General features: G+C 39.1%; 2 protein-coding genes across 3 annotated transcripts; both read right to left on the bottom strand.

The window, feature by feature from the left end:
* Window positions 1-765: 765 nt before the first annotated feature.
* On the bottom strand, window positions 766-12,478 carry flii (FLII actin remodeling protein). The gene is made up of 30 exons (XM_027148460.2): window positions 12,319-12,478; window positions 11,569-11,679; window positions 10,785-10,856; window positions 10,606-10,686; window positions 10,374-10,459; window positions 10,101-10,262; window positions 9,847-9,950; window positions 9,564-9,739; window positions 9,012-9,169; window positions 8,771-8,855; window positions 8,532-8,679; window positions 8,281-8,414; window positions 7,959-8,171; window positions 7,675-7,854; window positions 7,388-7,470; window positions 7,221-7,295; window positions 7,049-7,132; window positions 6,788-6,959; window positions 6,596-6,700; window positions 6,287-6,478; window positions 5,844-6,032; window positions 4,724-4,863; window positions 4,333-4,540; window positions 4,095-4,249; window positions 3,940-4,000; window positions 2,832-2,960; window positions 2,641-2,747; window positions 2,451-2,556; window positions 2,294-2,359; window positions 766-2,162 (listed from the first exon to the last, which is right to left on the bottom strand). Exons 1-30 carry the CDS (start codon window positions 12,379-12,381, stop codon window positions 2,028-2,030), a joined length of 3,780 nt encoding a protein of 1,259 aa, XP_027004261.1. The 5' UTR covers window positions 12,382-12,478; the 3' UTR covers window positions 766-2,027.
* Window positions 12,479-16,453: 3,975 nt separating this feature from the next.
* On the bottom strand, window positions 16,454-26,657 carry top3a (DNA topoisomerase III alpha). Of its 2 annotated transcripts, none has more exons than XM_047807888.1 (19): window positions 26,443-26,657; window positions 25,657-25,716; window positions 25,286-25,359; window positions 24,673-24,748; window positions 24,481-24,589; window positions 24,260-24,403; window positions 24,004-24,174; window positions 23,177-23,280; window positions 22,989-23,063; window positions 22,376-22,458; window positions 22,044-22,251; window positions 21,703-21,888; window positions 21,489-21,618; window positions 21,287-21,400; window positions 19,722-19,887; window positions 18,800-18,946; window positions 18,018-18,140; window positions 17,193-17,884; window positions 16,454-16,742 (listed from the first exon to the last, which is right to left on the bottom strand). In XM_047807888.1, the coding sequence occupies exons 1-19, from the start codon at window positions 26,524-26,526 to the stop codon at window positions 16,585-16,587; spliced, it is 2,904 nt and encodes a 967-aa protein (XP_047663844.1). In that variant the 5' UTR covers window positions 26,527-26,657; the 3' UTR covers window positions 16,454-16,584. The 2 variants fall into 2 exon arrangements, with proteins under 2 accessions (XP_047663844.1, XP_027004221.1); XM_027148420.2 differs by lacking the exon at window positions 26,443-26,657 and adding an exon at window positions 25,816-26,414.
* Between the last annotated feature and the right edge of the window lie 28 nt (window positions 26,658-26,685).

Consider the following 26,685-nt stretch of genomic DNA (forward strand, 5'->3'; position numbering starts at 1 on the left):
TTTATATAAATACTCTCTCTCTCTCTCTCTCTCTCACACACACAGACACACACAGACACACACAGACACACACAGACACACACAGACACACACAGACACACACACACACACACACACACACACACACACACACACACACACACTGTCGTCCTCCCCTCTATCTATCTATCTATCTATCTACATATATATATATAAAAGCTGTTAGAAAGTGCTCATCTCTTCTCTGAAGAAATTCCACTAGATGTTGGAGTGTCTGTGTGGATTTGTGTTCATTCAGCTACAAGAGCATTAGTGAGATCAGACACTGATGGTGTAAGAGTGAGGAGGTCTGGGGTTCAGTCGGTGTTCAGTGGGGTTGGGTCAGAGTCAGGGTTCAGTGCAGGACACTCGAGATCTTCACTCCAACCTTCTCAGACCGTCTCTTCATTGAGCTCTGTGCTTTGTGTACGTGAAATTTTGTGGAAACAGTTTTGGGTGAATTCTCACATGTGGGTGTGAGGCTCAGACATCTACATACTTTTGGCTGTATGTAATGTATACAAAAGGTGTTCAGTGGGGTTGAGTCAGAGTCAGGGCTATTAGGGAAAGAAACATTTCTGGGTGTGATGTTCAGGTGTTTGCACGTTTTGTATTTCACAAACTTAAAACAAGACTTAACTAAAAATATCCTGAAAGGATTATTTAAAACATAACACTACCTTCCTCTTATTAATTAAAATATTGTAAATTAGTGAGTGGATTAAAACAGCAAGCCTTAGAGAACGGTGTTGGAACGTGTACTTTAATAAAAAATACATAAATATAGCATCTGCAGGTGGTGCCGCCGGTGGCAGAAAATATTTGTACAGATACATTTAATGCATACATTCACATACACAAACATACACAGTGATGTTGAAAAAGTAAGCAGACGTTTTTTAAATATCAAATTGCCTCTCAAAATCCCTCTGAAACCTGATTGAAAACAATGAACTCTTTATCCTTGGTTAAATGCATTTCCCTGTCCAAATGGAACATATTCAACTCATAGTATTTAAGTGATCCATAAAAAGGACCATTACTACTAAGGCATTATATTCTACCACTTACTGCCAATATGTACCCTTATAACATATGTATTTTTTTAAAGTATGCTTGAAGGGTGGCATCAAGGGCATCAAGTAGCAATAAAACAAAAAATACTAGTCCTGATAAACCACAGATGCATTTCTCACCGAAGGAAAAGAAAGAAAATTACCTGTAAAGTCCGTAATTTAGGCAATGCTGCTCACTATCCTTAAAGTGAACCCTAAAGCAGCAGATGATAAAGACAGCACCTTCATGCAAAATAAAACACAGTAAGCTGTCTATGGCACCAGCTAGTACTGATGAATATATATTTAGTTTTGAGACAAAGCGCAGCTTGTGCTTTACGTGACAAAAAGTAGGCCCTTAAACATACTGCCTAGTTCTACAGAATACAATAAGAAATGCATTATTCAAAACGAATGATATACTGTATATATAAAGCGCTCAAACCAAAATAAACATGAAGGTGTGAAGTGTGCAAATTCCTTTTGGTATCTATATTGTTAAAATCAACAAATTCAAAGAACTTATTTGACACGGAGAAGCTAAACAGGTATAGGTTAGGTATAGGTTTGCAACGAAATTCAGCATTGATTCAAGCTGATTAAAGTTATCCTCAGTTCAGTTCACCATAAACAGAACGTAAACCCAGTGACTGCTTTTTAGTATTGATTGCGCCAATGTTTTTTCTTCTTCTTCCATAATCCCTTAATAATGCATTAACTTCTCAATCATCTCAGGATGTACCTCTTACCTACAAATCTTCATCTCCTTTCTCGCATATAAACAGACATTTTAAGAACCGTTCAAGTAGGTAAACGTCATATTGTACGTGCTTTTCAAAAACTATACCTGCAGTGCACTAAAAGAACGTGACGAGTTCTGGTGGGTGTTTTATAGTTGCAGATTATTAGAGTAACGCTGTATTGTATTTAACAGCTGTGCTGTGTGTGAATATTTTATGCGAGCACTGTCCTGAATGTGCTCCAGGCGTGGAAACAGCGTGTAAAGCAATGAGGTTCGTTGCCTTTGCGCACCAGGCGCAGTTTCCTCGGGTGCTCCGCATCCTTGGACCTCATATGCTGAATATAGACCTGGAGATCAAAACAAAAATGAGACAGAAGGAAAAAAGTGATTAAAGTCATTGATGAATAATTAATCGTCCTGAAGGATACAAACTTAGTAAAGATATACGAAAGATAGGTAAACTGAAAGGCAGTCTTACCTGACAAGCCTTTAGACTCAGTTTGATCTCCACTTGGCTTGTCTGGGTGCCAACCCACATGTACACCTGTAAAACACATACTAGCCATCAGGCACAACTTCCTAGGCCTTTGTCCAAAGGTTTATTCAAATAAATAAACAAACAAGTAAGCACATACTTCTTTTCCATTGTCCAGGAGCATGATGTCATCATCAGCCAAATCATCTTGACAGAAGTCAGAGCATTTCTCTGATATAGAAAAGTAACCTTTCTCATTGGAGCACCTACAGGGTGACAGCATAAATAGAGATAAGTAAAACAAGCAAAACGGAAAATGTTTTAAGTAAAAATGTTTTTAAATGACTAACCTAAATAGTCTGGCATATTTCATGTATTGTGCATCTTCGTCATATGGTTTCTGTGAGCCAATGCCAACCCAGAAGAAGTTTTCTGGTTCCTCTCCCTCATTTATTACCTGTAAAGAGCAATAATCTTGTTGTGTAATTGAAGCAAAATACTTTTTCCTAACTCAATGCTGATAAACGGTCCTAATGTGTACCTGCTTGCTGTAGGTATCATCAAACATTGAGTTCATTATATCCTCTGCCAGCTTAGCCTCGTCTGGGTCTGCTGCTCGGCCAACCCAGGTATACACGATCCCCTGGTTGTCTGTACTCTCAAATGGCACCTACAAAGAAGGGTGGAAATCAAGCCACAACAGTTGGTGTCACAAGCAGAGCTGACAGGTACCTTTTCTAACAACTAAGAGAAATTCTGCCCTCGCATGACAGTCAGATCCACATAAAGGTTCCTGTTGATTAAATAGCATCTTATTTTCACTGTGAATGTTAATTTAGATTAGTAATACAAACTATTTTTAATCTCTATTTACAATAAGCTCAGGATGCTAACATATACAGTGCATGAGCAAAGGTTTGTGGACACCTGACTGTCACACTCGTATGAGGTTCTTCCCCACACAGTAACGGCGAAGACTGAAGTACACGACTGTATTAAATGTATTTCCTTTCACTGGAACGAAGTCTCAAACTGGATCAGTCATGACCACGTCCCTGTGCACTAAGCGCGCTTCATGGAGAGATGGTTTGAGAGCGCTGGTGTGGAACAACTCACTCTGACTGAATTTTGCATAGTCAAACCCTTACATTTCTTCCACTCCCATCCGGTGGCCCTTGCTTGGTCGCACACAGACTGATCACATGATACCATCAATTTGCACAAAACAACAGTGCATTAGATCTGGAGAATTTTAGAATCAAGAGAACAAGTCCCACTTCCTTATTTTCTACTGACTTGTGAACTCACAGTTAAATGTTCGCCCAAATAAAGCCTTTATGAACTATCCGAGCCTCGTCTGACTCTTACAACTCCGTCTCGAATGCAGAGATGTTTATAAACAAAAAATATAAACCTAACAAAAGGACTTCCTGCAACTTTTCCACTTCAGTGAAAAGTTTTTCAGCTGGGGGAATTTTAATGAAGTTTCATCTGACTACTGCTCAAGCTGAGAAGGTGTTTAAAAACATTTTTTTCACAGGAAAAAATGAAGAAGAAAAAAAACAAGAAGAAGAAGAAAACAAAAATCATAAAGCCAAACATGCTGGCACCATTACACCTTGTTCCAGTACAAATAGACAGAACATTACCTTCAGGATGAAGCAGAACTCAGAGTTAAGGTTACTGGAGTCTGTTGAAATCTGGATAGTTCTGTGGACAAGAACAGAAGAGATCAGCATGTTAGTCCTTTAACATTAAACAAATATGAAACGATTATTTGACATGTATTGTATTGAATGATAACCTGGTGCAGAGTGCACTTCCATTTGTCCTGATATGGTACAGACTGGGCTGCACATTGTCCACCTTAAGCTTCCTCTTTCCTTTGTGGATAATGAACTTCCTCTTGAAGTGTGACAAGAACTTGAGGTTCTCCTGCTGCTGGGTCATCCGAACAACCTGGAGGATGTACACCATGAAAATGATACTACTCTGGACCTCTTTATATTCAACAGATATTAACAAATTAAATTAAATTGTACCTCCAGCTTGCCAGGGAAAAGGCTCTCAAACTTCTTCTGCAAACTGAATGTGAACGTTAGCCAGCCCATGTTGGACGCCTCACGACCTTGCCAGAAGTAAACCACACACTGGAAGTCCTCTTCAGGTTGCTTGTCCTCATCCTCTCCTTCTCCATCATCACCCTTATCTTTCTCTTTGTCCTCCTCATACTCAACCGGCACCCAGTACCTGCAAAGCAACACACAAACGAATTTCATACCGAAAGCTTCCCCATGATAACAGATCAACAATCTGAACAAATAAATTCATTATTTCATTACAGCTATCGTGGAACCTGTCCATAGACAATTAACTGTCCAAAGATTAATTGTCCAAAACTGTCCAAAGCTTAGCCATCCAAGTGCCACTTACCTGCAGAGAAACACATAGCAGTCTTGTGTGTAGAAGTTACCAAACTCCTCTTCTGGCAGACGGGCAAACTTTTTACCTTCCAAAACAAATCCTTCCATACCATCCAGGTCCTCGTTCCATTCTTCCATCATTTGTTCAGCCTGTATATTGATTACAAGCAGCCATACGGAAGACATTCAAAACAATATTCTTTAATTAAAGATTATTCAGAGTTTATCACGGCTATTAACAAATTAAAAACATTTTGTATATTATATGCTCTACATAAATTCAATCAATCTACATATTTAACTAGTTTTGTTTTTGGGGTTACAAACACAATTCTTGATTATGTTACTATGTAAAAAGTGTCCAAAGGCAATTTATTTGGAGAAACTCTAGTGTACCATAAACAATGAAATAATATTTTTCTCCTTTGGTCCTGGCCGATTTTCATGCTGCATCACAGGGCAACAAGACACGTGCTATCCGTCTACTTTTGCATATAGTGTAGTGGAAATTTTAAATATCAGGAGTGTTTGTATGTGCTTTCATGGTAAATTTTGTGTGTCAGACTAGGGTGAGATAGAACAGGAGGGAATGTTCCTGCCATAAACATTCCATGTGTTAATGGGATGGGAACTTTAGGGGAGTGTGTGTGCACGTGCTTGATAAGATCTGACTTTTACTGAGGTGACAGAGGTCACATAAACACAAGCGCGCACACACCAACACACACACATACTAACACACACACACATACCAGGCTACACAAGCACACACCTAGGGTATAAAAGGGAGAGCTGAATCACTAATCTTTGCCTCGTCACTGTGTAGACTTGGCACGCTACACTGTACGGAAGACGCCTTTTTCTGCAGCAAAATAAATACCATCTTTACTTCTTTGCTTTTACCACCAACTCTGTGTTTTTTATATGTAGATCAAAAGTGCCACCACAATAGCTCACATTGTTCTTATTAACAGGAGAGACAGTATGCTTGTCCCACCCAGAGAACAGTTATACTCTTTTGGACTCTTGGCCACAGATGGTTGTGGCACCATCAGGATTTGAAGGTTTGATCTCTGATTAATTGGGCAAGTTTTCCTGTTGTGCTTCACCAGTGATTGTTGGGACCGCACCTCAGATAGGGGCATTGGTGGCTGCCTGGGCAGGAAGAGTGCAGTCAGATCAGCCTTCATCTGGTTCTTTGGCTCAGCATCCTTCTTCACCTTTCCAGACAGGCCATCACTCTGCTTAACACTCTCTGCATTCCTGGTGTAGTCCACCTTCAGCACATCATCCCAGTTCTTAAACTTGGATTTGAAGACCTAGTAAGAAACAAAAGCATAGGGGAAAATGGTTTAATATATACTGTATTTTACATTAAAGAGAAAGAGAGAGAATAAAGAGAGAGAGAAGAGATGAGAGAGAGAGAGAGAGAGAGAAGAGACAAGAAAGTGAGAGTATTTATATAATGCCTGGTGGTAAGAAAAAATGCTATTAAGATTCTGAGTGAGAAACTGCAAGCAAAAAGCAATTTAAATAGAGAAAGCGAGTGCCTGCATTTCACAGCATGTCTAACCTGGCATTCGGTACCCTCCAGGTTGCGGATGACCACGGCGTGTTTTGGTCGATGGAGCATGCTGCACAGCTCCTGGCCTAATTTCAGTGCAGCTGCTCTTACCAGACGAGGGGACTTGCGTCCAATCCAAATGAACACTTCAGACCAACAATCCAGTATATATACACCTTTAGTGTCTAGAAGGCTCTGCAGCTGCAACAGGAGGACATCAGTTCGGATTAGTGCATTAAAAAAAATCCAATCTGTAACTTGGATTCCAATCTCATGCAAAGTCGTGCAATACTTTATTACATTAACTACTTCACATACCAGTCTGAGCTCGGGAAGCACGTCAAGTTTGAGTTTGTCCTTATGCTCAACTGAAAGCTTGTAGTTGATTTGAGGAAGTTCAAGATAACCCAAACCCAGACCAACCTAGATGAAACAAGATCAGGTTCCAGGTGTTTTCATATCACTGTGTTACCTAATTTGAGGGGAGAAAAAAAACAACCAGATACCTACCTTGTAGAGTTTAGGTCGTACTGGAGAAAATTCATCTGGAACATGTTTCTTGATTTCCTCTGGCTGTCCACCAAGAATTTCCCAAAACTCTGGAGGTTCCTGATTCTGCATCAATGAAGTGATCTCTGATTTTCCCTTTCTTTCATTCTTGTTTATCTTCTCTGCAAATAATCTTTAAATGCCAAGGAGAGAACAAAATGTTCGAGTGAATGGTCAGAAAAAATATTAGTAGTCAAGGTGAAAAAACTAATCTCTACAAACCTGGCTTTTGTAGTGTTGCTAAGGGTGGCATTGGATCCTCTCCACACAAATATTTCAAGCCCAGCATCCAGCAAGAAAACAAACCTTATAAAAAGGAGCACTGTTTAAATGCCTCGAACGATTTCTCAACGTTGTATGCATCTTTACGGAGTATAAGTTATATTGAACTTACCGAGGATCGAGAGAGGCTGCCTTTAGAGGCACAGACTCCAGTTTGATGTTCTTCTTCCCATATACACGATAAAGTCTGTCCAAACATACGTACACACATTATACACATAAATCATAAAAAAATATGGTACGTGTCTGTATGCTATGTTTATTTTCTCTGTTTAATACCTTGTTGTGTATTGTGAATCCTCCACTGTGTAGAATCCACTAGCGGTTCCTCCTTCTATGTAGGAAATTTCATTGTCAAACACCTAAAGGAATAAAGATCAAAGATTTTAAAGGAGATATAGTTTGAAATAATGCTAAACAAATCATTAACTGTGACCTAGATACTTTCTTCCAGTTTTTTTTATAGGCGGTCCAACAGAAACCCAGTTGCATCCCGATTCTTTAGATGTTTTGATGTTCATCTCAAGACAATATAAAAATAAATTAAATGTACATGTTCAACTAACCGCAGTAAATTCTTCACTTTCGTCCCCCATTTCCTCTCGTATAGTCCTACACTCAGCCCCCAGGAAATTGCGAAGATTAACAGCATGGATAGCAGAGCCCGCTTTCTTATCCAAGGTGGCCTCCTGACCAATCCAATAAAAGATCTGCCAGTTTAAAGCTCCGTTCTCATCTAGGAAAGTCTGAAAATAAGGATAGAAATATAAAATACGAGTGGACTTCTATACAAAAGGCAAACAAGCAAATCATTTTGAAAATTCAGACCCATAAGGTAATTTAATTTTACCTTCAGGATAATGTAAGAGTCTGCCTCATAGAACTTTCCATGGAAAGCTTCATCCACCAGAACAGGCAAGAAGTTCTCGATCTGCCACACAGACACTCCAGGAACCTGACCCACGTCTTCCAAAAAGATCTCAGAATAGTTAAGTGGAGGTTTCTCGAGGTTCTTAGCCCAGCGTTTGGACTTCAGGTCAGAGAATTTCATGTCACTGTTCTCCTGATAAAAGAGGAGGATAGAATTTAGTAGTACAATATCTACACTGTTCACTTTTGCGGTTTTGAAGCAACATTGTAGAGAAACCAACTCAAATCACACATTGTCTCACCTGAATAGATTTGTTCTTCTCCTGGGCTACATCAGACATGCCTTTCAGCACCTGTTTTGCTTGGTCATCCTGTGTGGAATCCTTCCGTCGCCGTAACCTCATCTTTCTGGCCATTGGATCTCTTGGACTATTTCCTATCACAGACCAATGCATAGAGAATATTAAACATAAAATAGCATTCTATAAACATCAGTCCTTTAACTGGACATGTGAATTTCATCGAAAAAAAAGAGGTGTATGGTGTACTGTACCTCCACCTGCTGCAGCCACGGTCGCTGGTGATGCACCAGCCAATCGCAACTGGTTTTGCAAAGAGAAGTCTATGTTGTACCATTCAGCTCCTCTGTCCACAGGCTTGGGCGGCATAACCAGGTTTGGATTTTCACGAACGTCCAAAACCTATATAATATTAAAATATTGACATGAGTATTGAGTGAAATGAAACTAATTTAGCCGTGTCAGATTGTTTGAAATATTTTTTAAACCTTACGTCTAAATCGGTAAGGTAATGGACTGCCTCGGGTAACGTCACAAGCCTGTTCTTGTTTAAAACCAATTTCTTTAGTTTTGTGCACCTGAAATAGATAAGTATATATACACAAAAGACCTTTAGATAGATGAATACAATTTGTAATTACAATTAACATGGGAGCTTATTGAACATGTACCATCATTTATGTAAACTGGGCTTTGTTCATTAGCAACCCCTCTATTAGTAAATGACTTCCTACCTGCAGAGACCCTCTGGAATAAGCTCCAGATTATTATTAGCTGCCATGAACTCCACCAGACTGGACAGCTTCCCAACACCAGATGGCACTCCATCAAAATCAAGCTTGTTTGAGTTCAAATACAGCTTCTTCAGTTTGGATAATTTGCAAATAGCAGACTGCAAGAGGTAAGAATGAGGAGTCGGTGAGGATTTATTATCAGAATTCTTATCTCCAAAAATGACACATCTGGCTGAAGAGTTTGCTCGGTGTACTTTTGTTTCTAGAAGGCAAGTGTGGCTAGAAAACATCTGCTTCAACAAAGCAGGATACAACGATTTCAGCTATCATTTGGACCTGGTCTTAAATGGCTAGTGTTGTAAACTTGGACCAGATCTTGGTCTAATCTTGGAGAAGATTAGACTAGACACCAGTGCACTGCAGGTTGCTTTGCCACACATCAATATGTCCTCACCCTCAACCTGCATTGTAGTCAATTGTAGAAATGGATGCCAGACATACCTAGATGCCATATACCATATGAGAAACCAAAACCAGCATGAAAGTACTCACGGGCAATGACGTGAGCTGGTTCCTGGACAGGTTCAGAGTCTCTAGCTGGGTCCACTGATCTATACACAGTGATAGCTCGGAGATCTGATTACTACTCAGATTAAGGCGTTTTAAACTGGCCAAGGAGTATAAACATTCCGGCACCCGATTCAGATCATTGCAGGACAGATCCACATCTGTGAATAAAATGATCATTAACTTTCAAACAAATCTACATATTTTCAATTCACATGTAAAAGGCTATTTATCTTTTTTAACACAGCGACAGGAAAACTGGCTTTACCTGCTAAATGAGTGAGGCCTTCAAGACTTGTCGGCATGTTACTTTGAGTGCGTTGTGTGTTTCTTAAATGAAGAGTCTGAAGGGCTACCATTGCTGGAAGTTGTCTGATAAAACATGAATCACACCCAAAATAAACATTTGCAGGAACCTTATCAGCAGCTGAGGAAAACATTGAGGTCATCAGGCTTGCTGAATCATACTGTTTATATACTCTATCCGAGACGGACAGAAAGCATACTGCAAAACAGCCTCACCTTAACTGTGCGTGCATTAGGGGATTATTGTTGAGAATGAGCGTCTGAAGATGTACCAGACGTCTCATCTGAGGGGGAAGGCTGTCCAACTTATTGTCACTCAGATCCAGATAGAGGAGATCGGTGAGGTTAATGAACAGCTGATTTGGTATGTTGTCAATGCTGAAAAAGGAAGAATGAGGAAATAAAGCTCATCAATCCAGATGCAGGTACAAGAGATCAATGAAGATCAGAATGTCACATACACTTACAAACATCAACACACAGCTCTACCTGTTATGACTGAGGTTAAGAACCAGCATATTTCTAGATTTCTCCAGATCTCTTGGAATTTCAGTCAACTGATTGAAGCTCAGGTCCTGAAAAATGGGAGGTTATGGATTTCTGTGAGTTCATTAAGATATGGCAAGAAGAGCTTATGAAAGATTACACATTGTTTAATGAGCCTGATCTATGTTAATAATAAAAGGAAAAATCAGTGAATACAAAAAAACCCTCAACATACCAGTACTGAGAGGTCATCCAGATTAAAAATATCATCTGGAACTCCTGAGTTCTTCAGGTTGTTTGCCCTAGCCACAACTGCCTGAAAGAAAAATTAAAACATATATAAGTGACAAATTAATGGTCATGAGATTTGTTCTGTAAATTAAAAATAACTTTATATTGATTAATCTGAGTTACCCGTAGGTTCGGAAGGCTCGAGAGCTCTCCATGTAGCGTTGTTAGACTGTTGTGGCTCACTGACAAATGCTCCTGATTTTAAACATATCAGAAAAGAAAGAAATATTTAATATATTTGCTTTATACATGTATATACACTAAATCTGGTGTATGCACTTACATCAGAGGTCAGGAATAGTAACTCTCCTGATTAAATTTTAATAAAATGTACTTTTTAATGTAATCTATAATTAATTTAGGGTAAATAATGTTTTTGTTTTGTAAAGGTGATTCACAGTATACACTTCTGGTTAGTCCCGTGAGCTCTGCAAGGATGAGACGCCCGTTTTTATTTTTCATCCGTTCTTACTTCATTCTGTTTTTGTCATACATTTACTAATCAGACCGGACACGGCAAAATAAAATAAAACATCTGTGAAAATCTAAAAAAGCTGAGCTGCTCTATTTAGCTTAGATATTCTGTATAAATACAAAGGCGATCGAATAAGTTGCCGCAGAAGATAGAGAAGCTGAGCTTGATCATGTTTAGAGTCGAACTACGACAGGGGTTTGTTTTTTTTGTATTTTAATCAGCTATGCTACAGAATTTTTTCTCTATATGCTTTGTTTGGTCCACTGAAAGACATCGACGGTTCTTATCTTTCTTAAGCTGATGTTATGTCAAGTTAAGGTCTTATTAATCAATTGAATTTTTGTCCTTTTATATCAACATGCCAACAAAACAAAAAAGTTATTGGACCATAGTTATTAGATTATATTGTATATAATGTTGAGAAATATTCACCAGTTTCTGCAGAGAGGAAAGTTCTTCTGGAAGATAACAAATCCCAGTTCTGTTGAGTTTCAGCCATCTCAAACTGGTCATAGATTTAACATGTTCAGGAAAATATCCTCCCTGTGGAAATATTACAAAACATACAGATACATCAGTCCCACATATCACTAATCAGGCTAAATATACAAGTGTTTACAAGTGACACATATTTACACTGGAGTAAATATAGTAGTATATCAAAGTCCTGATATTTTGTACATAAGCAAAGGCAAAACTATAGAATGTATCTAATAACAATACCTTGTTAAGAATAATAACAACAGTTTATTGTCTATATGCTAAAGTGTGAATAATGTCTGTAATGCGTCATGTTATAAATGAAATAAACAGCTGGTTTAGCTGCCTTGCTAACCAACTTAGCTTCCTAGCTAACGTCAGCTATCTGGCTACGCAATTTCACAACAAAATGTAATTTTAAACTAAACACCGTGTTAGCCATGAATTAAACCATTAAACCGAAGGAAACGTTAAACATCCCCGAATATCCCCAGGATAATGTGTATTTTTTTGGCAGTAGTTAACTTTACAGAGCACAAACTGTCACTTATTGACAAGTTGCTATGCTAAGCGAGCTAACGCCCAATGGCTAACATAGCTAACTACAGCAGTCAAATTCATTCTGTTCTGGCAGCTAGATGGTGAAAGTGTATTTTAAAAGAGTGTGTGTTAAAATGAGTCTATAGTGAAATAGTTACTTACTTTAAAATCATTCCCACTTAAGTCTACTCCCCTGATAAAGGGGAGAACTCCGGTGGCAGCCATTTCTAATTCAGGATGCAGCAGTCAGTGTGTGTGAGTCTATTTCTGGGCCGAGGGCGCGCGCGTGCGTGCGCGCGCGGTGTGTGTGTGTGTGTGTGTGTGTGTGTGTGTGTGTGTGTGTGTGTGTGTGTGTGTGTGTGTGTGTGTGTGTGTGTGTGTGTGTGTGTGTGTGTGTGTGTGTGTGTGTGTGTGTGTGTGTGTGTGTGTGTGTGTGTGTGTGTGTGTGTGTGTCATCCCACCCCACCTCTCTCTCTCTCTCTCTCTCTCTCTCTCTCTCCAAACCCAAAAACACACTCATTAATGTTATATAGAAATACACTATATAAGGCCAAAAGTATGTGGACAACTGTATGTGTTTTCCCCTTCAAAATTTCCCATCACCTTAACTAATATCCCCAAACCTGTTTTCGGTATGACAATGTCCCTGTGCACAAAGCAAACTCCATGCTTTTACAGTATTTCACAATTGCTAAAACACTAAACACCATTCTCTGAATCCAATGCTCAGTGGCCTAAACCCATTTGTCAAATCAGTCACTTTGTAGGCAAAACCTTAAACGAGTTCAGGTAGTTAAGACACTGTTTGCAAATCTCATCCACTCTTTTTGCAAAACTCTAAACACATTCTTACTCACTAAAACACATTGTGCACTGTGTTACAAAATGGTAAATACATGTGGAAAAAGTTAAACACAACTGCAACACAGCTGTCATCGACACACAACTCAAAATTGTTCACACTTGTTTCTAATGATGTGATCAAATCAGTTGTCTAGAATATAAGCCCGTTCAGAGTATACACTTAATATACATACATATATTTTTCATGTACATACACTTTCGCAGAAGTTTGTCTTTCTGTAACACTATTACAAAACTATTTATTTATCTCTTTTATATATAGAGGGTGTTTGAAATGGATTCCATGGAAAGGCCCCATGGATATATTTTTGTAGATGAAGCAGGGTTCAATCTGGATAAGAAAAGAAGGAGAGGCTGGAACACACTTGGCCAATGTGCCATTGTGGAAGTCCCTAGACAGCATGTTGGCAATGTCACCCTATGTGCAGCCATAAGCAATGTGGGGGTTCTCCACCGTCATGCAACCCTGGGGCCATATAACACTGACCATCATCTTACATTTCTGGGTGATCTTTGGCATGTTTTGTTTGAATGTGAGCAACAGGATCATCAGCAGGCAGTGCATCCTGTCTATGTTGTGGTTTGGGACATTGTCAGCTTTCACCGTGGTGTCAGAATACATGAGTGGTTCATCATCAACCAGTGATTCGTGAATGTTTGCCTTCCACCATACAGCCCTTTCCTCAACCCAATAGAAAAGTTTTTCTCTGCGTGGCGATGGAAGGTCTATGATCGTAACCCATATACAAGGGTAAATCTTTTACAGGCAATGGAATTGGCGTGTAATGACATAGGTGCAGAGTGTTGTCAAGGCTGGATCCGGCACAAGAGGGTTCTTCCCCCGTTCCCTAGGAAGGGACAACATTGCATGTGATGTGGACGAAGTCCTCTGGCCGGACCCAGCACGGAGACGGGAGGCAGAGGCAGAATGAGTCTCTCATTGACTTTGATTTTTCATATTGCACAATATTTTGTGTAATACACTTTTCATTTAGAGTTGTCTTTGTTCTTTGGGCTTACTTTATTTTTATGTTGAAAATACAGAAATTCAATACTGTACTACTTGCAGTACTTACAGTATGCAATATATTTTCTGTACTGAGTTGTGAATTATTTACTTTTATTTATGGCAAAATTAATTTCTAACTTTAATAAACATTTTTTCTCTTTAACTACGTGCTCTGGACGCTTTGTTCTCAATTTTTTGATGTAGTGTCTAATGACTGCTGATGAGTGTTTATATATTCACTGGCCTGGCTGTGTTTATGTTTTGAAAGCATTGTTTGATTTTGAGCACAGATCAAATGGTTTTGAGGCAAGTGTTTGATTTTGCCAGAAGAGTCATGGGTTTTGTGAATGTAGATGAAAGACTGGGTTTTGTGTTTAAAGTTTTGAGAATATGGGTGAAGGTTTCAAGAAATGTGTTTTAGCAATTGTGAAATACTGTATTAGGTGGAGTAGAAGAACCTCCACCTCACCTTTGGAATGGACTGGAACTCTGACTGCACCCAAGGTCTCCTAACCAAACATCAGTGCCCGAGCTAATCCTTTTGACTCACAGCCATGCCTCAAAATCTTGTAGAAAGTCTTCCCAGATGAGTAGAAATTATTATAACGGCAAAAAAAGATTACATCTGGAAATGGGATGTTCAATATGCACGTATGGGTGTGATAGTAGGCTATAGGTCGGGTGTTACTGGGTCGGGTGTTAGAGTTCTGTTATTGTGGTGTGAAGACAGCCTTATCCAGAGCAACTTATAGAAGTGCATTGTCTCCGTTAACGAACACATCCTGATACTGATTCACTTGTAGAGGGAATAAAATCTCTGTCTGGGAGGTAATGTAGTAAGAAAACCACTCACACAAAAGTCTTAGAATTTAATCAATTTTAGAGAAGATCACGCAGTGGTTATGAATATCATTTAGGATTTAAATTGAAATTGTTTCTTGACTTGAAGCTGAAGCGCTTACAATAGCTGTTCTAGACCACTAATGTCATCTACAGCATAGATCGTAATCACAGTCACACTCACTCACTCACTCTCACTCATTTCCTACCACTTATCCGAACTTCTCGGGTCACGTCATCTCAGGCGTCATCGGGGCATTGAGGCAGGATACACCCTGGACGGAGTGCCAACCCATCACAGGGGGCGCGCGCACACACACACACACACACACACACACACACACACACTACGGACAATTTTCCAGAGATGCCAATCAAACTACCATGCATGTCTTTGGACCGGGGGAGGAAACCAGAGTACCCGGAGGAAACCCCCGAGGCACGGGGAGAACATGCAAACTCCACACACACAAGGCGGAGGCAGGAATCGAACCCCGGCCCTGGAGGTGTGAGGCGAACGTGCTACCCACTAAGCCACCGTGCCCCCCCCCCCCCCATCACAGTCACACTATTTTCTAAAACAAATTCATTATTTTTAGTTTAGTGCACAAAAGAGTGGGCAAACACAATTATTATTGAAATGTTTTAGTCAGAGTTACATTTATTTACTTGGGACTACACTGGGATGTGGAAGCCTAGTGGTTGCGGTGTTGGAATACCAATCAGAAATCCCACATTCACCAAGCTGTCACTGCTGGGGCCCTTAAGCAAGGCCCTTAACTTGCAGATAATTGAAGTAAAATGTAAGTCATTCTTGATAAGGATGTCTGCTAAATGCTGTAAATGCAAACTAAATTAATAGCTATGCTAACATTAGCTAAGTTAGCGACCTGTCTAACATTAAGTGCTAATGGTTCATAATCACACTGGAATGAAATAAGCACCACATGATTCTCCATTTGTCTTCCTTTCTTAATTTTTCTCTTATTTTCCCTGGTTCTTTCTTTCTTTCTATCTTTCTTTCTTTCTTTCTTTCTTTCTTTCTTTCTTTCTTTTTCTTTTACCACTATGTTCCACATCACATCAGCAATGAACACCTTCAGGCATTTAACAGCACTCGCTGTAGCAAGTTTCTCTTATATCAAGCCTTTCATATCTGTATTATGTTTAATCTAAAGGACCCACAAACATCACACAATGCAAGCTGATTACGGCTGATAAACAGACGATTAATCTCATCCTTCCACCGATTACAGCGGGTTTCTACTATAAAGTTTTCGGCCCAGATTTTCCCCAATCCCTTCAGTGATGAGCCAATTGAAAGATGTTGAACTTCGAAGTTCAGAAAGCATTAATAGATTATAATCACCATATGCATTAAAGTAACTGATGAATGTTTATTAGCAGAGGTATCATTTCAAAACAAATAATAAAAACAAAAAAACTTTTAGCTTCTCTGTTGTTTAATTTTACTTAATTTTTTATCCAAGTGATGAAATCAGGCAAAATGGTACAATATCTAATAATGTAGTCCATCGGACTGTAATTTTCCATATAACTTGATAAATAAAAACAAAGACAAGATTCTCATTAATGTCAGCTTTTATTTTGTAAAAGTGTTTACTGATTTTAGATAGTAAAATTTTACAAACGATAACAAAAACTCATTTATTTGACAGAATATACATAGACAACCATCTCCACATGATGCTGTCTCACCGGGCCTGAGGACAGTTGGTGCGCGTGTGTCCCGGCTGATGGCAAATACCACAAGTCCTTGGTCTTTTAGGAGCAGAAGCTCTGCTTGAAGAGGCTTCGTTCTTCTTACTAGCAGTCCATTTATTGTTGTTTCCTCTTACATTCCCTACAGCAGCTGTGGGAGTGAGAGGAAAATGATAAGTACAAATTATTATCATGACGAATCCTAACTTTAGCAGCTATAGTGCTTTCTACTATTATGGTATATATTTTTTTCCTTTTTCCTTGTGACGCATAATCGATTAATTCAAAAGAACCAAACCATGAAATCAGTGCAGAGTCTTTCATACATAAATCCATACAACAATCGAATAAAGATTCAAGTCACTCATTTTTATTTTGGGTCTAACACAAACTTTATGTTCAGGAGGATTAGTAGGTATATAAATTGAACAATTTGTTTTTACAATTATTATGGATGTATTACTAGAGAAACGCCCAATTTCTCTACTATTAATGAATGCAACATAAATCATTGATTTCAAATAACATGTGCTTCTATACTGTGCTTAAATATATGTTTTATATATATATATATATATATATATGTTATATATTCATTTACCGGGAGCAACGTTCTCATCTACCCACTGAAAGAAGCCACATTGCTGATCTCGTGGTTTGCTGCAGGTGAGGAACACTCTGCCTTTGTTAGGTCCATCTTTCATGACGGTCCTTGTGACTGCAGGTATGTTACAGCTGCACATACTCTCTTCTCCACCTCCCCCAGATCCTCTGCTGCCCTGCTTCTGCTGAGGTGTATTTGCAAAGCCAAGAGAAGGTCTGGGTGGTTGAAAGCTAGGGCTCGGTTGTCCCGTTGACCCGATCCTTCCTGCTGACCCAGGCTGGTCGTTCTGCTGTTCGTCCCACAGGAAGAAGTTACAATTCCCCGTATTGCACTTGTAGAATTGACGACCTTGGTTGGGACCTTCTTTACGCACCGTGAGGAGAAGAGCATCCTGGCTACAGTTACAAACAACATTGTTCTGGACAGACCGTGAGAGCTGTGTGGACCAGGCCGGTGGACTGTGGAGTGGTGGTCTGTTCTCAGACCTGTTCTGAAGCGCAGGATTGTTTACTGGACGATTCGATTGCTGTGTTGTTGAACTGCGATTAACCTGAGTGGTGGAATCTCCTCCTCGAAGATACTTTAAATTTAAGACCTCTCTCAGAGTCTCATCGCAGCCACCGATACACCCGACAAACTCCAGAGGCATCCCTGGAGGTAGACTTCCCCTCTTGAACTTGAACCTCAGCCTGAAGACAAATTGAGTAAGAAACAGGGTGTATTTGGTTCTGTTTTGTCAAAAATGACTCACATTACTTCATCTAATGCTTTCCAGTTACAGAAAAGGAACTGCAGTCTTTTTTTTTTTTTTTAATTTCTTACATGTTGACAGGATGTGGGTGACACGATGGACAGACACTGTCATCTCTGCTGACCTCCAGAACGGTATCTGGAAACCACACAGCTGCCTTACAGCTCGGGTAGCCTGTGCATGACAGAAACTTCCTACAAAAGTCAAGCAGTGTGACAAGAAAGGAAATAACACAATTAGCAAATGTCAGAAACATGCTGAGCTCATATGCAGTCAGAATTTAGCCTCCCTCACTTTATAAACATTACTGCACTAGAAAAGATTTGCAAGAGATTCAGTTGTAATTCCCATCACAGATTTATATTCATATTAAATGTTAATTCTAACACGCCATCATTTCTATACTACTTCTATATTTCACGCTACATAATCTAAAGCTAATAATAGGTGGATAAACAAATGGGGAAGCTTGCAGTAAGAAAACGTTAATTTAACACGTATGGGAGGGGGAAACGTGTCAGACATATTCAGTCGCAGGAGAATCCTCAGAAGAAGAGAAGTTTAAGTTTTGGGGTTTCTCAGTAACGACAAGCTAACTTTGTCAAAAGTGAGAGAGAGAAAAAAAGAGAGGTGTAAGAAACAACAGGAACTACGTTGTCTCGCAGATGTTCGATAAATCTTAAACAGAACTAAATGGTTAAACAGCCTGAATAGTTGATCGTTAATACATTTGAAATTGCAATCATTGCCAAACTGCTGCGGTATAAGAGGAATAAACACTTCTAGTTATTATGCACCCATTTCAGGATGATAACAGTGTGTTATCTGTGATGTTTCACTGTCTATGGCTTACGCTGTGCTGTCCTTCTTCTTCTTCAAAACCATGTCTCGGCTGCACTGCGGACATTTACGCACCGGGAGCGGCATCTCTAACTCCTGTTCTTCTTGCTCTGTGTAATCTCGGGCCTGGCCTAAATAATTAGACAGAGCCTCATCCAACCTGGAGGAAGAGGAAGAGGAAGAAGAAGAAGGAGTAGAAGGAGAAGAACGAGAAGAAGAAGAAAAAAGAAGGAGAAGAAGAAAAAAGGAGAAGAAGAAAAAGGAAAAAAAATAAAGAAGAAGAAAAAAGAAGGAGAAGAAGAAAAAAGGAGAAGAAGAAAAAGGAAAAAAAAGAAAGAAGAAGAAGAAAAAAAGAAAAAAGAAGAAGAAAAGGAAGAAAAAGAAAAAAAAGAAGAAAAAAGAAAGAAGAAGAAGAAGGAAAAAAAGAAAAAGAAGACAAAGAAGAAAGTTTTGTTAAAAACTGCATGTATATATAGCACCTATTGTAAAAAGTAAAAACAGGGTTCTTTGCTATCATGATGATTAAAATCCATTTTGCGATTTTTTTTTTACTTTCCAGATTGTAAAAGAACTAAATATAGAGATAAAAAAAACAGAAGTAAATGTTATTACCGCATGTTTGTTTTACTTGCATAATGGATCATAGCCATCAAGCACATGACACAGGGAAAACATGTTTAATTGTGTTGTAATTGTATGTGTTACTGGGACTGTCAGCAAAACTCTCTTTGCCCTCTCACGCCTCAGTGAAGACACAACCATCTTTTCCAACCTCCTTTCATTTCAGTTCTTTAGTTTCTAACAGTTTATAACACTTTAGCTACTGTTCCAGGTCTGGGTAATGTCCACTTTTACATTTCTTTACCTTTTCACCTCCCAACATTAAAAAGAATCACTGCTAAGATACAATAACCTGAAGAACAGTATGGACTTACTTCTTCGCCTTCCTGACTGATTCTATAAAAACTGTCTTGTATTTCGTTACATGATGTCTGAGGACAGTTGCCTTGTCCTTTCTCCCTTCAGACACGAGCTTCAGGTCTGCCTCCAGCTCTGCCCTCAAATGTGGCTTAGACATTTCATAGCCCATGGAATTGTACCCTGAAATTGTACCAGTTTCAGTAACAGTTAACAGAAATTGTAATTGTACAGTCAATGCATTCAGAATTTTTTAAACAAAATATATTAATTACTGCAAGAATCATCATCATCATTAATGGAGTAATATGACAAGATTGTTGTTTATTGGTGTTGCTGGTATCAAACCTATGCCTTTTGTAAATAGTGAATGAATTATATATCGGGCATCACCAAATGGCGGGCCGCGGTCCGGATCCGGGTCTGCTCGGACCCGTTAAAATTCTAATATTATCATATTAAGCATCTCCTTATTATAATCTAATATTATAAGATTATATAAGCTCTTTGATATTAATAAAAAGATAAATCTTTCATTCATGCTCAGTTAATCTAGTTATTACGACAGGAGCGTCATCAAAAGCCAAGCCAAAAACAGATTGTTTGTGTTCCATACTCTAGAGCAGAAGGTGGCAGTAATGCACCTAATTACACTGACAGGACAATTAAGATTCAAACTGCTGACAGGACAGTTACATGTCCATTTCTCTCAGTAGGAACGGAAGGTGGAAAGGGAGTAAGGAGAGGTGGAAAGGAGAGAGGAAAAAGGGAGCTGCTCAAACTCTGCACTTTTCTTTTATTCAGTAAATTCTGCCCTGTTCTATTTTACTTGAAATGTTCTTTTGCCTAAAGTTCCTGTGTTATTAATGTAGTTAATGTTTAAAATGTCTTTTGTTTAATTTTTTTCTTAAAGATTAAAAGCACTTTTATTTTATTCAGAAGATTCTGAAGGTTTTACATTACTTGAAATATAGGCCCTAAGTTCAGGCTGCACAAATCTGTGTTTGCACTTTTTATTTATTTTATTCAGAAGAAATTCAGTGTCTGTTGTCTGTTACTTGACATGTAATAAAGAAAACTACAGGATTGTTTTCCATTCAAGTGCCATACAAGTTCAGACTTTGAAAACACTTGAAATTTAACAATAAATGATATAGAAATGTAGGTGCGTTATTGATTTTATTAACATGAGGGTACACTATTTTAAGTGACGATATAAGATTCGGACCTTTGCTGGGAGGAAATTTTAGAAACTGGACCTCTTTGAATTTTAATTGAATACCCCTGTTATATACAATAATAGTTATAAATATTCAACATACTATATATTAATTAATTAATTATCATTACATTACAAACCAATTATGTTTGTTCACATGCAAAGATTATGGAAAAAGTAGCATCCGGATTATAAATCTATAATCTGAGTACAAAAATAAAAAACAAGTCTTCCTCACATCGAGTGAAATCCGGTAAAGCCTTTAACCCCACATTGTTATCTGCTATTTATTGACCATAATTTGGCACCTCAGGAAATGAAACAGTTATCAGACTAAATGACCCCAGGTTTGAGTTTGTGTACCTTCGACGAGACCCATGCCAAGCTCCCCAGGAAGGAACCTCTGATCATCCGTCAGACCGACGTACATACGGCTCTTGATGGTCTCGATGTGTTCGGCGTGTGTTGCGTCTGTGCCTACAAAACCAAGCATTCCATTGTTTTGTTTTGTTTTTTGGTCCTGTAAAAAGTGATATCATAAAATCTTATGAGCTTTATAGTATACCGATGCCATGCTTCTCCATGAGAGAAATCAAGTCGGCCTCAGTGAGGAGTTGAGGTGGACTCGTCTGTCCTTCCACCATCTCGACAGCGGTCGGTTGAAATGTTGTTTCAGGTGTATATAACGGAATAACCTGCGCAGTAAGAAGTAAAACATCTCTCTGCTTGAGCATGATATCAATTTTAGCGATACAAAATAGTCCTACTGGGAACATTACCTTGTTGTACCACTTGTCGTAGGGGTAAACGTCGAGATAGTTACGAGCGATAATCGTCAGTCCGCTTGCAGAAAATCTCTCCTCAGCAATGTCAATTTCTACAGTCACCTCCTGGCCCTGAGCATCCTTGGAGCAACAGGCCAGAAAGTGACGAACGATGAACTCGTACACACGTTTCTCGTTTCCCTGTACGAGAGAAAATTATGAAAATCGTAGAAGTTCATTTAGAGGATGAAACTCATTAAATATCAAATTCAGATAAAAGATCACTTCCAGAACATTTTATATTAATTGCTTAGATTTCGTGTTGATGTATTTGGTATTTGCAAGATGAAATCCACCTGAAGATTATTTGTGTACTTGGTAGGGTGAATGGGAGGATGGGCCTGGTCGGATTTGTTTCCGTTTCGAGGTGTTGGCCCACCGCTTTCTAAAATGCCTCGAGCAAAAGCCCCCCATTCCCTGTCCTGAGTCTGCTGCTCAACAAGCGGGACAAGGTTCAGGTTCTTTGGGAACATGTTGGTCTCAGTACGAGGGTAACTGATAAACCTAGAAGAAACGAAAGACGTTAGTTTGTCCGGCACTCAGGGCGTGAGGGGAGGGAAAGAGGAGAAGAAGAAGAAGAAGAATTACAATACAAGACTGCTGTAAAAATAGTTACTGAAACACGTACCCTTGTGTGTACAGTTTCTCGGCTACTCTCATGGTCTCTTTAGCACTTATCTTCAATTTTCTTGAAGCCAGTTTTTCAAGTTCCTGGGTAAAAAAAACAAACACACACACACACACACAATTATATATTTAAACACACTCACATGGCAACATAGGACCAGACAGGCTAGTCTTCATTCCCACACACCACTAATCCTAGGGCTCTCTCAACCCTGGAACAGGTTCACTGCTTGTCCTTCCTTAGACTATTTTGGTAGGCACTAACACCACAACACTGGCTGTTATGGAAATGTTCTGACCCAGTCGTCTAGCCATCAGTTTGGCTCTTGTCAATCTCTCCGATCCTTACACGCGTCTTCTTGACTTGACTTACCCATTGTTCCTGCTTCCAACATATCAGCTTTGAGACCTGACTGTTTACTTGCTGACTAATATATCCCACCCTTGATAAGTGCCATAATAACCAGATAATCGATGTTATTCACTTCGCCTGTCTGTGGTTATGGCTTACATAGGTTTACATAGGTTTATATTGTATCTGTTAACCACAATAAATCATCTATTTGACATGTAATTCCTCAAGTTTAAGGTATTAGAAAGCTTTGATTACTTACCACAGTGTCGAGGGGTAATGGACGCCATTTGTTTTTTGGTTTACTTGTTACAGACATCACTCTTGCTACAGGGTCCTGAGAAAATATGACCAGTGAACGACTTTTAATCTACACTGCATTCTTACGAGTTAGAATTCTAATTCACGGCCAATCTTTAATCCCTAAATGAGGCAAATCATATCGCTAACCTCCATGCACAAGTGGTAAAGCACGAGACATGCCGTGTGGTTGAAGAGACGATGCCTTTTCCAGCTGAATTCCACCGATTCGTCTTCGTTAGGCTCATGGACCACTGACGGAAAACAAAAAAAAGGCACCTCTGCGTCAATGTTTATAGCAGCTGAGTCGCTGACTGTCTTCAAACGACAAATACAGACCCAGATCTTCATGGAGGACTTAAATTAGCACTTTATAAACAACTCAAACAAATCAATTGTATTGTTGGTGTGTTTTTATATACCAGATTACCTTCCTGTCCCCAAGAGAATATTTTACTAGTGTCAGGATTTATTTGGTGATATTGCAAGTTGTGTAGGATAAAAGCGTCTGCCAAATGCCATGAATGCATCGTCCTATAGGTTCAGTGTGTCTTTATCTTTAAATAATACTGTACACTATGTGTCCAAAGGTTTATAAACACTTCATTTGTGCTTGTTGAAGTGTTATAATAATCTACACTTTTCTGTTCTGTGACGTCTTACCACTAGATGTTGGAGTGTCTGTGTGGATTTGTGTTCATTCAGCTACAAGAGCATTAGTGAGATCAGACACTGATGGTGTAAGAGTGAGGAGGTCAGGGGTTCAGTCTGTGTTCAGTGGGGTTGAGTCAGAGTCAGGATTCCAACCTTCTCACACCGTGTCTTCATTGAGGTCTGTGCTTTGTGTACAGGGAAGTTTGTGGAAACAGTTTTGGGTGAAGTCTCACATGTGGGTGTGAGGCTCAGACATCTACATACTTTTGGCTGTATGTAATGAATATAATATATTTATGACAGAGTTTGATTAAAACTTGTACCTTTAATTTTAAAGAAGGTTTCAGGGATGAACGCTTGAATAGCTTTAAACCTCTCCACCACAAAGCCCAAGGTAGGAAACTGACAGCTCCCGTAACTGATCAGCTGATCAGATAGAGATTCTGGGAAGATCTTTTGCAACCGTAAAGTCTGGAACCTCGTAAAAGCCGCTCCTGGAAAGGGGTGGAAAAACAACTGCCTGAATCAAAGAAACAAATTTTAACAAACAATATAGTGCGTAGAGATAATCCCACTTACCGATGCGGAGATCCAGCTCTTGCCTGACATCCACAGCATCGCTGACGTTAATGTCCGGCTCTGTCAGAGTCTCGCAGGCTCTCCTAATGGAAGTGGGAGTAATCTCAGAGAAGCGAGCACGGAACACCTGAATGTTTTGCTTGACTAGAAGAGAACAGAGTCTGTCTCAGCACCACGAATTACAACTGTTAATGAAAAGATGAAAATATCAAAGACATCACCAGCTTTGCAGACGTCGATGATCTCGAAGCCAATGTTTTCTCCCTCACGATCACAATCAGTCCAGATGATCAGAGCCTGGCACTGTCTGGCCTCTCTCTCCAAAGTCCGCTAAGAGACGATCAGAGTGCTATGTGAAAAGAAATCGCTTCCAAACATTGTACATCTTATGAGAATGGAAAATAAAAACATACCTTAATTTGCACAAAGTTTTCAGGACAATACTTTTCCACTTCAGCATCAAACAGCAAGACTGGATTACAGCTGTGCCTGTTAGAATTACACAACGTCAATGAGAGCATTTAAATCTCAGCTGATTTCACACAAATTTGCACACACTTTAGAGAAGACTGAATTGGATGCAACAGCAATTCATGTGATGCACGTCATCTTTATTTATAGGATCTCACAGACGAGTGCATCTGTGACTAAAATGATCAGTTTCATGGAAAAACAGTAAGTCATTCTGCCGGTCATACTCTAAATGTAAACTGGAGAAAAACACTGACACGGCTGATCCAGACAGAGATAAATTCATACTGGAGCTCATGCAAACTTCTCAAGGAAATTTAATCCTGTCCAAATATGGCTTTACACTGCTGTCTTCTTAAGGTTCAGCTTTACGTTTTGGTTTGTTGTCTTGTTTCGTGGAACATATCTTTCATTCATTCAACGTTATTTTGGTTTGAAGAAAAAACAAAAAGAAAAAAAACTTGGAAGATGTAAACTTTCACACTCAAATGTACATTCACTTTATTTTTTACACACACACATCCAGCTCTAATGAAACAAGTGATTAAGACTTACCATTTCTGAAAAGGAGCTTTGAATTCAAGACTTAAAAGGTGTCCAGACACAGATGTCATGCACACAGAAACATTCTGTAATGAAATGAACACACAGAGACACTTTAGGGTGGTTTTAATAACGGATTCACATAACCTTGGTGATTGTAGGGATGTTGTACAATAGTGGTTAAGGTGCTGAACTAATGATTGGAAGGTCATGAGTTCGAATCCCAGGTCCACCAAGGTGCCACTACTGGGGCCCCTGAGTAAGGCCCTTAACCCTCAGTTGCTCAGTTATATAAACCGAAACAAATTATAAGTCACTCTGGATAAAGATGTAAAGCTAAATGAAATAAATGTAAGTGTAGATGTAGATGATAGAGCACTTACTTGTCCAAAAAGATTATATTCATACTCGTATATCTTGTTGTAGACTGAGTAACCTTCTCTCTGTTGTGCAGGGAAAAACAAGACAACACACTTGTTGAAGATGTGATCAAAAGCACCAGGGTTCAGTGATCATGATGTGCCACTAACAATCACACTCACTCTTCTTGACCTGCCATTTGACATGATCTCTGAGATGCCTTTAGCTGCATCGTTCTTTTCAGCTACACAAAGCACTTTCTTAATCGGAGTTCTTCTGATCATACTAAAGGATATAGAGCGACAAATACGACCCTGGGCTGCTAATAGAGACTTTAACTTCCCCACAATGATCATCACTCCCAGCTACTCCATGGCTAAGTGTCTTTAGCAAAACAAGGCCAGTTTGTTGTCATGGAAACTAGCTAACTTGCTAGCTAATATGGAACCAAGCAAAACTGCTAAAATGAAACTTTCCATAAAATATGCGGCGGCATAAGAATTAAGTTAAATAGATTTAAAAAAAAAACAAAAACCCAACAACAACACTATTATAGTCGGCGAAAATGTTCAGGAAGTTTGTTCAGCTCCCAGAAAAACAATCAGGGACTTTCTGAATTCGGCGCCTGTTTCAGCTGCCGTAAACTGTCGTAAACTGCCGTAAAAGACTTGTTTACGCGTATTCATCAAACTACCACTTCATAAACAGCGAGACGTGACCAATATAATCTTTTTGGATCATCGACAAACATATAAAATGCTCGTTAAATATATTTTGTATGTTAATCATTTACATTCGACTGTACGCACAATTCTGACGTGGGTGCGTCCCGGAAAACAGCACGCAGACGTGCACCGCTGATCTATACACAATACGCAGCAATCATTTGGCATGGATATGATATCTAAATCATGTGAACTAGCAGGCTAGGTAGTATGGCGCAAATTTTGCTAGCACGAAACTTAGTAAACACAATGACACGTGAAAAGCACAAACAGAAATGCATTTAACGTAATGAGTGATTTAATGCTTAATAAAAAAAAAATAAAATG

Source organism: Tachysurus fulvidraco, chromosome 24, assembly GCF_022655615.1.
Source record: "Tachysurus fulvidraco isolate hzauxx_2018 chromosome 24, HZAU_PFXX_2.0, whole genome shotgun sequence".
NCBI lineage: Eukaryota > Metazoa > Chordata > Actinopteri > Siluriformes > Bagridae > Tachysurus > Tachysurus fulvidraco.